This window comes from Periophthalmus magnuspinnatus, chromosome 13 (genome assembly GCF_009829125.3).
Source record: "Periophthalmus magnuspinnatus isolate fPerMag1 chromosome 13, fPerMag1.2.pri, whole genome shotgun sequence".
NCBI classification, from domain to species: domain Eukaryota; kingdom Metazoa; phylum Chordata; class Actinopteri; order Gobiiformes; family Gobiidae; genus Periophthalmus; species Periophthalmus magnuspinnatus.
This window is the reverse complement of record NC_047138.1, coordinates 12,078,405-12,093,272: the sequence shown is the minus strand read 5'-3', so window position 1 is coordinate 12,093,272 and position 14,868 is coordinate 12,078,405. Positions and strand designations below refer to the sequence as shown.

At 44.1% G+C, this 14,868-nt stretch overlaps 1 protein-coding gene across 2 annotated transcripts in view; it reads left to right on the top strand.

Moving 5' to 3' along the window:
* The window catches only part of gria4a (glutamate receptor, ionotropic, AMPA 4a), a 178,229-nt gene that overhangs the window by 122,188 nt on the left and 41,173 nt on the right, over positions 1–14,868 (top strand). For both annotated transcript variants that reach the window (XM_033977145.2, XM_033977144.2), the window contains exons 12-13: positions 2,763–2,978; positions 3,722–3,882. In XM_033977145.2, coding sequence (XP_033833036.1) covers positions 2,763–2,978; positions 3,722–3,882 — 377 coding nt within the window. The remainder of the gene's footprint in view (positions 1–2,762; positions 2,979–3,721; positions 3,883–14,868) is intronic.

Here is a 14,868-nt window from a genome sequence, read left to right as displayed (position 1 = left end):
TTGGAGTGCAGTTTACTGTGTGCTGTTTTTTAGTTTTGTTTGTGTGTCACAGAAATTGTACACGTGATCCCTTGTGGATAAATTTCCTCCAGTACTCAGTTTTTCAGAACACAGTGACAAGCCTTGCGAGTCCCACCTTTCTCCATGCCACTAGAGATCTTATTAAAACCCATTTCTCTTCGTAATGTCCTCGACTTCAAAACATCTCCAAACATCTCATCTTTCCGTATGCACTTTTTCAGTTATTTGCAAAAGCCCCATCTAATTACATCTCCTGCCTGCTCGCGTGAGGACCCCCGAATCTCGACGCGGTTGTCTGGACTGCAAACTTTATCAACATGCCCGAGACAATGTCAGTCGTCAGCGTGTGCAAGAGTGGAAGTGGAACAGAATTAATTAGGCCTGGATGTGGGTGGTGGAAGGTGACATGGCAGAACAGCACCAGTGACTAATGGAGTCTGATTTGTTCCAAACATTGACAGTCCTCTCACAAGACTGCACCAAACAGTCCATCCACACTTTGTCCTTTTGGTTTGCGTCCGTTATGCTTCCTTTCTATTTACGTAACTCCATTGTCTCTGCTTTTTGAAGTGAGAGACTTATGATATGCCAAAGCTGCGCAGTTCAGATAGTGTTGTTTGTTTAGACGAGTGCATCGACACAGCAAGCGGTCGGCCGTAACATTATGACTGCTATTAAAAGGACAGGAGCTCAGATGGTAGAGCGTTTGTCCACTGACCCACAATTACTGTCGTTGTGTCCTTGGGCAAAACACGTAACCCACCTCGTACGAATGTGTGTGTGAGTGGTTCCTTGACATAAAAGCGCCATTTACCATTGTGTATCTTTCTTGGTTGAGGGTCCACCACCTGCTTGTCTTCATGGAGATGTTACTGCTTTACTTGGAATGTTCTGCAGTACAGTGGTCCCTCGTTTATCGCGGGGGTCACATTCAAAAAATAACCTGCAACAGGCGAAATCCGCGAAGTAGTCTATATTTTTTTACAATTATTATATATGCTTTAACACTGTAGCGTCGGATGCTATCACCATCGAAAGATTTGCAGTTGTGGAATTTCCATTACCGTAACTTCGCAACCAATTGTGCTATCATGTAAATTCAAACGGCATCTCAAAGCAGAGGCATGGTGCTCTTTAAATATTTTACTGTCATTACAGTAATGTGCTTACGTTGACCCTCGAAGATGACCAATCAGAGCGCAGGTGCCGTGGGAATTTTCCCAGTCGGTTATTTGATGCGTCACAGAAAAAATACAGATGGATATGTAAAATAGAGGTAGTTGTGTGAAAAAATGCTGTACATTCTGATACTTCCTTTAACATGATTTTTATGGCTAAAAAAAGAATAAAAGTCTAGGCGAGCTATACTGGTCTATAATGTGCTCAGTCCTTAAAGGGTTTTATGGCTGTAAAACCCCTCACCACACACTTTATACACTTTTCTCACACAGGCATTAACATTTTCACACATTTCTCTCTTGTTTAAACTCTCTCAAAGTTCAAACCTTCATAGGTGCCTTTGTCGGTGCAGAACGTTTCACCAACATTGTGGGTTTTGTCGGGGAGAAAACGTGCAAACACAGCACTTCAGAGTCACACTGCAATCAAACGTTTATGTAAATTTGGCTGAACGCATTCTGTACTGTACAGAAGACACGGCATAGAGGAGATTGATCGACAATGGTCTACAGTCCCTTAGCCAATCAGGATGCAGAACACAATGCACGCCCATACGCTGTAAAAAAAAAGCATGCAAAACTGCACTAAAAAAATCTGTGAAACAGCGAGGCCACGAAAGGTGAACTGCATTATAGTGACAGACCATTGTATAGCCACTGGACCAAGTTACAGTTCACTATAAATTAAAGTTTAATGTTATGCCAGGCAAAGCAATGACATCTTCATATAGACACCTCAAAAGTTACACATTGCTCCTTTATCTAATATGCAACAGTACTTAAATATCCTCTGCATATGGATCGTGTAACGCTGGTGCAACCTATATCAAGTTGGATTAGTTTATTATAGTTTTTTGGTGATATTCCTTCATCAATAGCACACCCCGAGTTGTATTTTTACTGATTCATACATGTTTAAGTATTTCTTTAGAGTACTGCCCTGTTTGCAAGGTGTAACTGTTCAGAAAATGCCTGTTTTCATCTACCTCCTATCACTGCCCACATACTTTAGACATAAATTGGACTTTAAGACACACACAAAATGCTACGTCATCTTCCAAAACTAAGAGCTAAAACTAAAAATTGCTTGCTATGGTGAAATGCCACTATGAATAGGCAGGGCCATCTTCAGAGAATCAGTTCTGCAGTTTTGAAGTAATTGTAAAAAAAAAAAATAAAATAGACATTAAACTCTGTAATGTTATGGTCAGTTAAAGCTGTAGTATTTCTAGTATAGTGAATGAATCAGTTTTAGCGCCTTGCTGACTGCTTTATATTCTTGTAGTGTGACTTTCATGGCCACATATGAATAACTCCTCTGTTCTACTACTGGGCTTTCCTCTGTCTCATCAGTTTCTTTCAAGCAGCTCTCTTCTCTGTATTCTCTCCTTCTCCTTATTCCCATTTCTTTATTGTTTAAAACTCAAACTTCTTTTGATCCTCCTTCTCCATCCAAGCCCCTGATGGTTCAATTATCTCTCTCCTTCATACTGCGTCTAAAGCCACAGTTGATCACACATGATTTTAAACCTTTCGACTCCCGTTTCTCATGTTTTTTTTCAGAAAGCGGAGATCGCCGTTGCCCCGTTGACCATCACGTTGGTTCGAGAGGAGGTGATTGACTTCTCCAAGCCCTTCATGTCCCTGGGAATCTCCATAATGATAAAGAAGCCGCAGAAGTCCAAACCGGGAGTCTTTTCGTTCCTGGACCCTCTGGCCTACGAGATCTGGATGTGCATAGTGTTCGCCTACATCGGAGTCAGTGTGGTGCTGTTCCTGGTGAGTGAGGGAGAGTCAAGATCTGCTCAGAATGTCAAGTAAAGTTATTCATGCTAAGGGTATAAGGCACTTTCTATGTCTTGATATATGCATACTTTGAAGTAGGCAACGGGTCAGCTGCAAGGGTTCTGCATGATAAAAGAGTTAAAAAACAGGACATATCATTCAAAACTGGCTTTTTTGAGTTTATAACCATGCTACAACACGGTATATTCCTTCTTTTATGCGTGTTAATCTTACTTGCTTTGAGTACAAGTTCTAAAACAACAGATTGAAACGCCAATGTTACTCAAAGCATGTTTGAAATCCAAAAAAGGCCAAAATAAAGCATTATAAGTCATCTTTAAATCCCCACTCTTGACGACTGTACTATATATAACTTGAAAGTAGCAAACTCTACATGATAAATGCATTTAAATGTAAAACTGTATTATTTGTGTAATAGTTTCCTTGTATAACTCAGTCTTGACATGATTTGTACACCAACATTGACTGTTTCCAATCATCATTTGTCAGTTCATTCCAAAGATTTAAAACATGCCACAATTTGAGTACGTTTGGATGGAAACATGCCCAAAATATTTCAGTCATAAGGGGAAATAATGGATAATGGATAGGAGTAGTTTTGCTGTAGTACTGAGAAAAAACTTGCAAATACATCTAAAATACTTCTTCCTTTTCTTTCAGTACTAGAAACAAGTATTTCTTCACTGGCCTGATTTAGCTTCTTATTCCTCCTTCAGGTGAGCCGCTTCAGCCCATACGAGTGGCATGCTGAGGAGCCTGAGGAGGGGGCCGCGGAGCAGGGCCCGACCGACCAACCCCCCAACGAATTCGGTATCTTCAACTCCCTCTGGTTCTCCCTCGGCGCCTTCATGCAACAGGGCTGTGACATCTCCCCCCGGTGAGCTACTCCCTCCCGCCGTGGCCCAAATACAGCCATATAAAATCTACGGGTGCGTGTTGGACAGGGCTATGGGAAGATTTAGCTTTTTGAACCTTTGAGCCCACCATCCATGAAAAGTGTATGTCCGCTGGGATTTCTGTCTGCGTTGCCGTTTGCATGGTCGCTGGTCTTTCAAGTTGTTGCTGTTTTTACCACATTTTCTGCTTACTAGCCTGAGAGCGGCGTGACGTTCCAATGCAGAAGTTTGTTTACATTACCAGTCAAAAGTTTGGACACATTTTTTCATTTTTGTTTCTTGATTTTCATGAATATTGTGAGGTCTCACTGGAAGCACCAAAGCTATTACTGAATACTGGAATGTAGTAAACAAAAAATGAACTCAAAATCACTCAAAACTTTAGCTCCTTCTTCATTTTGATGACTGATTTGGACACTTTGGAAACTCCTTAACCCTGACATGACACACCTGTAAAGTGAAAACCATTTTTAATGTCTTCAGTATGTATATAAAATGTAGGAAGTAGCAAACACAAAAATAAACATTGAATGAGAAGATGTGTCCAAATTGTGACTGGTAGAGTAAAGACCCGGAGACATGGACCCTCAAGACATTGTTGATGCTAACTGTAGGCATGCTCTGTCTGAGGCTTGTTAGACTTTAATCTGAGCTTTATTTTAGCAAAATCTGACCAGAAAGAGCTGGTTAACAGGTACACAATAACAATATATATTTTTGGACTGTTAAACAAGTTTCTCACTCAAAATTACAGTCACAAGCTAGCTAGCATTAGCCAAACGTCACTTTTTGTTGAAAATCAAACAGCTAAACAGGACCGTGAAAGCTTCTTTTGATCATATTGTCCTGAAAATGTGTTTAAATCCATTTTGTATTATTTTTCTTAATCTTCTTAATCTTTACTGAAATCGGAATTGGTTAACGTGTGCGTTGCGTCACCATGGTAACCCTAGAGATACATGTGGAACGCCCCCAGAGTGATGTCACTGCAAAGTGTCAATTATCCATTCTAGTCTAGTCCAGTCTGGCTATGCTTTCGTTGTAGGGATTATTATACCTCAGATGACCTGGGCCAAGACTGAATTGGCAGTGTAGTGTTGGCACAGCACAGCCTAAAAATTATTTCTCTATCAACTAGTTTTTCTCAAAAGGCCCAACTCCAAAAGTACTAAGTGGGTTACAGCCATGATCATGTCTGCCAAGGTGGGAAGATTTAGCGAGTTAGCGAGGTGTGCATGAAACTTTAATGCTGCTCTAAAGAGGCAAGGGTCCAGCTGTATTTTTAGAATATTTATAAGAATATAGCATTTTATTATTGATAACCCGAGAATGCAGTTTAGTGAAAAATTCATAGACATCATCTTGGGGACCTTCAGGGACCAAGTCTGAGGAGAGATGAGCAGAGGAGAGGTTCTCGCCAAAACAACAGACGAGAAACAGAAGAAGAAAAGATGGAAGGATGATGGTGTAGGGAGGTGTGCAGACAGGGTTAGCATGTGAGAGATGGATTTTTTTCTCTTTTTTTTGTATTAATGAAAGCTTGAAATGGAAAGATAATTTAAAAATTCGTGCTCTGTGCATGAAAAAGTGTTGAAAAATGCTGAAAAAGTGAGTTATAGAGCTGATGATTAAAATGCATGAATGAGACCCCTAAAGTTTAGACAAGTTGTGACCTGCTTACGCCATCTGAAAAAAAAATAAAAATCTTAAACTAAGCACCCCCCCCCCCCCCCCCCCCCCCAAAAAAAAATTAATGCATGTTGATACAGATAATGTGCTAAAGAAGGCATGCCCAAACTGTGGCCCGGGGTCCAAATGCGGCCAATTTTTCTTGGCCCTCAAACTTTCAGGTGAATGGCCCATATTACCTTAAACAGTACTTTTTATTGTACATTTCTGAAAATCAATTTACTGCGCATCTCAATTATTTAATGTGTCCCATTGAGGATGTAAGCATGAATATACACACAGATTTGAAGTATTGGCGACCAGTCTGTGGCCCTCAATCAGCCCTCAGCTTTGTCTGTGTTTTTATATGTGGCCCTTAATGACAAACGTTTGGACACCCCTGTGCTAAAAGGATCATGAGAGCTAGGCCTGTCACTATAACAAATTTTCAAGTTTGATATATCATTGAAGTAAATATAGATGATAAAGGATAATATTGAAATTAAGTTATGCCACTGACACAATAACCCAAGAGCAGATTTAAACCACAAAAACTATTCTATCTACTCTAGAATATATAAAAATCATGAGCTGCAATAAATAAACAGCAGAATGAAATGATTTAATTAGTTTCCATCTGTAATGAGTCATAGAAGTTATTAGTTCAAACTTTTATGGTTCAAATCTACTTCCTCCTTCCAGGGAGTGAAAATCGTGCACCCCAGTTTTAAGCAAGGGTCCTATTGTAATTACTAGAGGTGTGGCTTTTGTGGAGTTGTAGTAGTAGTAGTAATAGTAGTAGTAGTGCTTTTTTCTGATAGATCTTTAACAATGCACTGTACCGGTTGCATATTGACCAGATTATAAAGTTATTTATAACCTCTAACATTATGATCACTAATAGATTTTTGTTTATTTCATTTCAACTTGCTGTGTTAAATGGGTTTGATTTGTACACTGTGTAAAATAGTAACCACCTCCACAATTCAAGATTTATGCACAAACACATAGCTCCTGACGCTGCATGAGAATTAGCACATTTTATATTTCACCTCTGTACTTTTGATTATGGCTGTGGCTTTGGTGGGAGGTTGAATCATGTTTTGTTTCTGCGAAAAGCACTTTCTGGCAACAACGCAAGCTCAAGCCCTGACTGCTTTTTTCTAGTCTAGTTTTCTCAAAATTTTAATCCTGTCTCCCACTTTATCATTAGCATTTAGAGACAGAACACGTTTTTTCACCAGCTGCCTAAACTTTACTTCTACCCTCCTCCCACTCCTCTCCTTTGCCCTTTTCATCTCTCCTTCCATCCATCTCTTTCACACTCTCTCTCCTCCGCTTGCTCGGCCGCACCTGTCGTCTCTCCCACTCCTCCCCACTCGCTTTTGATTGACAGACCCAATTCAGATGCACACACGCGGAGTCGAACGCCCAGTTTGCAGTCTTACCGTACACACGCATAAAGCTGTGCGCCGGTACTGCCCATAAGCTCCAATGCAGCTGTCATCGCCATAATGTGATACTTAACATGAGCCAGTGTCGGTCAGATAAATCAGCCGGCCTTGTCACTTCCCATACACAAGTACCTCTCAAAGTGTGACATTATAAAACCCACAAATGCCAGATAGCGCTGTTCAAATGGGGCACTTGTTGAGTTTAAAATGCGCTGTTTGCTGTAAAGTGAATTGTTTTGTAAGGAGCCTAAAACGTTTCATCAAATATCTTAACTTTCAACTCCATGACTTGCTTGTTTCCATGGAGATGTTATGTCTTCGCCTGGCACTCATCCATCGAGCATTAATTAAATTATGGGTGTTTATCTTACTTAAAAAATACCTTGATTTCACTGATTGCATTCTTAAAAGGAGCCATCAGTGCTGTAAAAATAACAAATTAATGTTTCAGGGCAGTAACCATAGACTGTATAAAGAAGTGGACCAAGGGAGTGAGAAAAATGAAGCTTGTTATACGGACAAATTTGGAGACTAGTTCCATATTAGGAATTCCGATCGCGAGTATCATAGCAACCAAAAACACAACCTGGAGCGAGGCTGTAAGGTAACGACCCGTCCGACCTGCACTACTGGTTTACTCGGGAGGGGGCGCTTAGCAACGCTGTCAATCAAACTTGTTGCTAAGGCTAGAGGGAGAGACCTCAGGGAAAAAAGGCGCCTCATTGGTCTGTTATTAATGTTCATATCTTCATTTACGGATCGTGTACAGTGGGTTAATACGAACATTTAAAAGCCTTCCATTCTAGTGTCTCCCATTATTCATATTGCCGTAACTTATACTATTGGATTCAAACTGTAAAACTACTGGAACGTCAGTCCTTTACAGTTCATTAGAGCGGTCCTTCACATCTTAATGCCTGTGTGATTTGAGGCAGTCATTGGGTGGGCTAATTCTACCTACAGCTCCATCAGCCCAAATAGTATCTATAATCACCTCATCTCTCCTGGCACGGATCACCTCTCATCTGTGCAGAAAGAACTCGAGTAGATTTGTGCAGAGTTGTGGCGGAGTCTTGACAGGCAGCTTGTGTGTGTGTGCGTGTGCGTGTATGTGTGTATGTGTGTGGGTGTAGTGATGCTCCCTCTCACATCTGTCACGCTCCGGTCCCCTCTTTGTTTGTTAAAGCTTCCACGGTGTTCATAGACAGGAACAGTACAGCAACAGCAGCTCTGCCTCAGCAAGCATGGATCACTCCCACTCCACCTGCGAGAGAGAAGCAGGACTCCAAACTAAAGCAACGACATGTAGCTTTTCTGATGGAGGGTCTGCCACCTGCTTGTTTCCATGGAGATGTTATCGCTTGTCTGAAGGGTTCCACAGTATGTCATACTCATCTTGCAGTTTTTCAGTTTGTAAGTGTTTTTATTGCACTAAAATATGTGACTCTCCATAGATATGACCTGTAACTTAATAATAACTTAATAATTCATTTCATACTCAGTGGTGGTAAGTGACTGTTGCCACATTTTGTTCTATCAGCACGTCTGTTGTTTCCATGGAGACAAATGATTTTAACGCTTTACTGTGGAACATTGTAGGCAAAGTAATAATATATTTATGAAGGCAAATAAGTGGTGTACCTTCTATGGGAAAAGTTCAGTCATGCACCTTTAAAATAATATTAATTATTATAAAACAGTGCATTTGATTTAAAGTGCTCAAAATGCTTGGTGGTGGTAATTTACTACAATATTGACAGCTGTCCTGGTGCTAACTGATTGAGATGTGGCTTTTAGACAAATATTCATAAATAAGCAAGGTCAGTGAAGTGTCAAACCCAAGGACACAACAACAGGAGCTGGAGTGAACCTTGTGGTTATAAGATCACTCCAGTGGCGTGTAGTCAGGGTTATCTAGGGCAAACAGTGCAGTCCAATAAAATGTAAAATCATCGTGTGTCAGAAATATAATTAAATGGCCTTGAAATATATCCAAATAATCCCTTATTCCCTTCACTTCTGCTTGTTTCTGACAGGCACATTTTGATGAGTGATTTCTAATTCATAGACATTTTAGTGATAAAGCCAAGTGGCAGATATAAAGTAAGAATAAAGCAGGATTGTTTCCAGGAGAATGTTTTCACTTCAGTTCATAGTTCCAACAAACAATAAGTGTTAGCACTTCATGCTATTTTTATGGCATAGTCAACCCCTGCTTTGTCAGTGGGGGGTTTACATCACTACATTTTTCATTTAACACTTTGTTCTGACTGTAATAATTAACCTTGACAAACTTTCTGGTCTCTATCAAATGCCAGATTGAATTGTTCTGTGATATCTTGAGACACCTTCACATAAGCCTTTTCTATATTTTTATTGTAAATCTGACAACTTTCAGCTGAAAACATATCATTTGTATGTCATAGGAGCACTTTACTCCCCCTGCCCTCTTACAGTAAACTCTAGTCTGCCTTTCTGCTGCTAACCTTTGTACTAAAGAATAACATCGAGTCCAATGCAAAGTTTTGACAAAAAACTCTGAGTCAGCGTCCAAATATGTTGACCTTACCTCAACTAGCAGAACTTGGAAAGGAGTTTGAAGAATGTGCATTGTAGCATGCAGTGTAATTGTGTTGTTGTACAGTTGGCTCATTATATCTTTTTAGAAAATACATGAAACCTCCGAAATGGCAAACTTTTAGGAGTTTCATGTTTGGAATGTTAAGTATTTTCATCTAGATAGCCCCCCCCCCAACTGTGTGACTGAAGAATATTTCATAAACCTCTTGAAGACATTATTATTTTGGCTATTACTCACACTATATTTGAGTATGAAATGAAAACATAACGGGCGGGTGCGGAGAGATCCGGGTAGCAGTCGAAGGCGGGGACCTCGACGACCGGATCTCCGGACATGGAGACTAGCTCTGGGGACATGGAATGTCACCTCGCTGGGGGGGAAGGAGCCTGAGCTTGTGCGGGAGGTTGAGCGTTACCGGCTAGATATAGTCGGCCTCACCTCCACGCACAGCTTGGGCTCTGGAACCCATCTTCTTGAGAGGGGTTGGACTCTCCATTTCTCTGGCGTTGCCCGCGGGGAGCGGCGGCGAGCTGGTGTGGGCTTGCTCATTGCCCCACAGCTCAGCCGCTGCGTGTTGGGGTTCACTCCGGTGAACGAGAGGGTCGCGTCCCTGCGCCTTCGGGTCGGGGACAGGTCTCTCACTGTTGTGTCGGCCTACGGGCCAAACAGCAGTGCAGAGTACCCGGCCTTCTTGGAGTCCCTGGGAGGGGTACTAGACAGTGCACCAACCGGGGACTCCGTTGTTCTCCTGGGGGACTTCAACGCCCATGTGGGTAACGACAGTGACACTTGGAGGGGCGTGATTGGGAGGAACGGCCTCCCCGATCTGAACCCGAGCGGTGTTTTGTTATTGGACTTCTGTGCTAGCCACAGCTTGTCCATAACAAACACCATGTTCGAGCACAAGGGTGTCCATCGGTGCACGTGGCACCAGGACACTCTAGGTCGGAGGTCGATGATCGACTTTGTTGTCGTGTCATCTGACCTCCGACCGCGTGTCTTGGACACTCGGGTGAAGAGAGGGGCTGAGCTGTCAACTGATCACCACCTGGTGGTGAGTTGGATCCGCTGGCGGAGGAGGAAGCCGGACAGACCTGGCAGGCCCAAGCGTATTGTGAGGGTCTGCTGGGAACGTCTGGCGGAGCCCTCCGTCAGGGGAGTCTTCAACTCCCACCTCCGGGAGAGCTTCTCCCTGATCCCGGGGGAGGTTGGAGACATGGACTCCGAGTGGGCCATGTTCTCCACCTCTATTGTTGATGCGGCTGCTCGTAGCTGTGGTCGTAAGGTCTGTGGTGCTTGTCGCGGCGGCAATCCCCGAACCCGGTGGTGGACACCGGAAGTAAGGGATGCCGTCAAGCTGAAGAAGGAGTCCTATCGAGCCTTGTTGGCTCGTGGGACTCCTGAGGCAGCTGATGAGTACCGGCAGGCCAAGCGTGCCGCGGCTCGGGCGGTCACAGAGGCAAAAACTCGGGGTTGGGAGGAGTTCGGGGAGGCCATGGAGGAGGACTATCGGACGGCCTCAAAGAGATTCTGGCAAACCGTCCGACGCCTCAGGAGGGGAAAGCAGTGCTTCACCAACACTGTTTACAGTGCGGGTGGAGAGCTGCTGACCTCGACTGGGGATGTTGTCGGGCGGTGGAAGGAATACTTTGAGGATCTCCTCAATCCCACTGTCACGTCTTCCGAGGAGGAAGCAGAAACTGGGGACCCAGAGGCGGACTCGTCCATCACCCTGGCTGAAGTCACTGAGGTGGTTGGCAAGCTCCTCGGTGGCAAGGCTCCGGGGGTGGATGAGATCCGTCCTGAGTACCTCAAGTCTCTGGATGTTGTGGGACTGTCTTGGCTGACACGTCTCTGCAACATCGCGTGGCGGTCGGGGACAGTACCTGTGGAATGGCAGACCGGGGTGGTGGTCCCTCTGTATAAGAAGGGGGACAGGAGGGTGTGTTCCAATCACAGGGGAATCACACTCCTCAGCCTTCCCGGTAAGGTCTATTCCAGGGTACTGGAGAGGAGAATCCGACCGATAGTCGAACCTCGGATTCAGGAGGAGCAGTGTGGTTTTCGTCCTGGTCGTGGAACACTGGACCAGCTCTATACTCTCCATCGGGTCCTCGAGGGCTCATGGGAGTATGCCCAACCAGTCCACATGTGTTTTGTGGATCTGGAGAAGGCATTCGACCGTGTCCCTCGTGGTGTCCTTTGGGGGGTGCTCTGGGAGTATGGGGTCCGGGGCTCTTTGCTAAGGGCTGTCCGGTCCCTGTATGACCGGAGCAGGAGCTGTGTTCGCATTGCCGGCAGTAAGTCAGACCTGTTCCCAGTGCATGTTGGACTCCGCCAGGGCTGCCCTTTGTCACCGGTTCTGTTCATTATATTTATGGACAGAATTTCTAGGCGCAGCCAGGGGCCGGAGGGGGCCTGGTTTGGGAACCACAGGATTTCATCTCTGCTGTTTGCAGATGATGTTGTCCTGATGGCTTCTTCAGGCCAGGACCTGCAGCAGGCACTGGGGCGGTTTGCAGCCGAGTGTGAAGCGGCTGGGATGAGAATCAGCTCCTCCAAATCCGAGGCCATGGTTCTCGACCGGAAAAAGGTGGTTTGCTCTCTCCGGGTGGGTGGTGAGTCTCTGCCCCAAGTGGAGGAGTTCAAGTATCTCGGGGTCTTGTTCACGAGTGAGGGAAGGATGGAGCGTGAGATTGACAGGCGGATCGGTGCAGCGTCTGCAGTGATGCGGTCGCTGTATCGGTCCGTTGTGGTAAAGAAGGAGCTGAGCCGGAAGGCGAAGCTCTCGATTTACCGGTCAATCTACGTTCCTACCCTCACCTATGGTCATGAGCTTTGGGTAATGACCGAAAGGACAAGATCGCGGATACAAGCGGCTGAAATGGGCTTCCTCCGCAGAGTGGCCGGGCGCACCCTTAGGGATAGGGTGAGGAGCTCGGTCACACGGGAGGAGCTCGGAGTAGAGCCGCTGCTCCTACACGTTGAGAGGAACCAGCTGAGGTGGCTCGGGCATCTGCTCAGGATGCCTCCTGGACGCCTCCCTAGGGAGGTGTTCTGGGCATGTCCCACCGGGAGGAGGCCCCGGGGAAGACCCAGGACACGCTGGAGGGACTATGTCTCTCGGCTGGCCTGGGAACGCCTTGGGGTCCCACCGGAGGAGCTGGAGGACGTGTCCGGGGTGAGGGAAGTCTGGGAGTCCCTGCTTAGACTGCTGCCCCCGCGACCCGGCCCCGGATAAGCGGAAGAAAATGGATGGATGGATGGATGGATGAAAACATAACATGCATTTCAGTTTTCCTAATAGCCCCTGGTGTTTACTTATCATTTTATTTGCACTACTACTGCTACTAAACTGCTAATGTTTCTGCTGCCAATGCTCCATATACACGGTTACACCTGAAGATGCAAAAGAGATGGTCTAGTATTGCTGGGTTTCAGATGACATCACAACATTCTATAGGCCAATAATATTTAATACAGATGAAGGTCAAGTAAAAATTCTAATTATAGTTAAATTGCAGGTTTTAGTTGTAATACAGAAAGTGAATGAGTCTAGTCAGTCACAGAAATGATCATATTCAGCATTTGTGTGTTTACGTTTCAGATATTTCATGACAAATCTGAAAGTAAACCCTGACCAAAAATGCAAAACAAAAAATATGTTGTAATCTGCAGCACTTATAGTTTTTGCCCAGTGCTTTATTCGCACCAATTCAATGTTTTGGATGGCCGTGACTTGTTTACTCAGACTTGGCTGGGAATAGCAGATCTCATATGATTTGCTCCCAGTGTATCATTTTTCACCCAGTTCAGTGCATTTCTGTAATCTAGCAATCAGTCATTTCCTGAGGGATGGCACCGTCATATTTGCTCTGTGTGACGTCTCAGAACTCAACACATCTCCGCTGTGGCCATGGTAGCAAAGGACTGACTGAAATAAATGTTGGTATGACTAACTCGGAGAGCAGTTATGACGTGAGTACTTTTATTTTATTTTTAATTATTTATTTATTTTATTGTGATGTTAGATACAATACATACAATAAAAGACATTAGACGTTTTGACTTAAATGAAAAGGGAGTGCAGGTCCAGGTTTGAAAGGGGTGACAAGACAATAAGAATAGAATCTGTTCTTCTTATATAGAAGTGTAAGTGTGTGTGTGTGTGTGTGTGTGCGCGCGCGCGCCTGTGTGTGTGTTTTTTTTTTTTTTTAATAATATGTATGACTACATTTTTAGTTATTTCACAAGATTTCTGAAAGTGTTTGTTCAATGACGTTATAGACATAATAACATGATAAATGTAGCATAATCCAAATCGTTGCCGTTTTATTGCAATATTGAATTTTGTAAGTTTAGTAAGTAGTTCATGAAACTCTGATTTTTTAAAGGGTGTACTATGTAACTTTTCTGGTGGTTTGCCACCTGCTTTTCTCCACGGAGATAGTATAGCTTTGTCTAGAATGTGCACAGAATGACATTAAATATATCCATCCATTTTCTTCCGCTTATCTGGGGCCATGTCGCCGGGGCAGCAATCTAAGCAGGGACTCCCAGACTTCCCTCAACCCAGACACTTCCTCCAGTTCCTCCAGTGGGACCCAAGGTGTTCCCAGGCCATCCAAGAGACATAGTCCTGGGTCTTTCCCAGGGTGTCCAGGAGGCATCCGGAACAGATGCCCGAGCCACCTCAGCTGGCTCTTCTCAATGTGGAGGAGCAGCGGCTCTACTCCGAGCTCTCATGTTACTGCGCTCTTCACCCTATCTCGAAGAGAGCGCCCAGACACCCTGTGGAGGAAACTCATTTCAACCTCTTGTACCTGCCATCTTGTCCTTTTGGTCATTACCCAAAGCTCTTGACCATAGATGAGGGTTGGAGCATAGATTGAGCAGGTGGGTGGAGAGTCCTTGCCTCAAGTGGAGGAGTTCAAGTATCTCTGGCTGTTCTTCACAAGCGTTAAACATATATTTTTTTGTATTTATTTTTATTTTACATCTCACAACAGCAATACATGTGAAATTCAATAAATTCAAGATCATGGAGACGAGCAGCGAAAAGTTACCAAGTACATCTTTAAGTAAACTTTTTTGGCTTATGTCGTAATCCAAAATATCGAGTTTTGTTTTATTTGCCTCCTTCTTGAGAGTTCAAAAAAGCTCCTCTATGTGTTTGAAGTTGCAGCCATACCTGCTTGTTAATGCCTGAACTCGTCAGATCTCAGAGGCTAAGCCGGGCCTGGTCGGTACTTGGATGGGAGTGT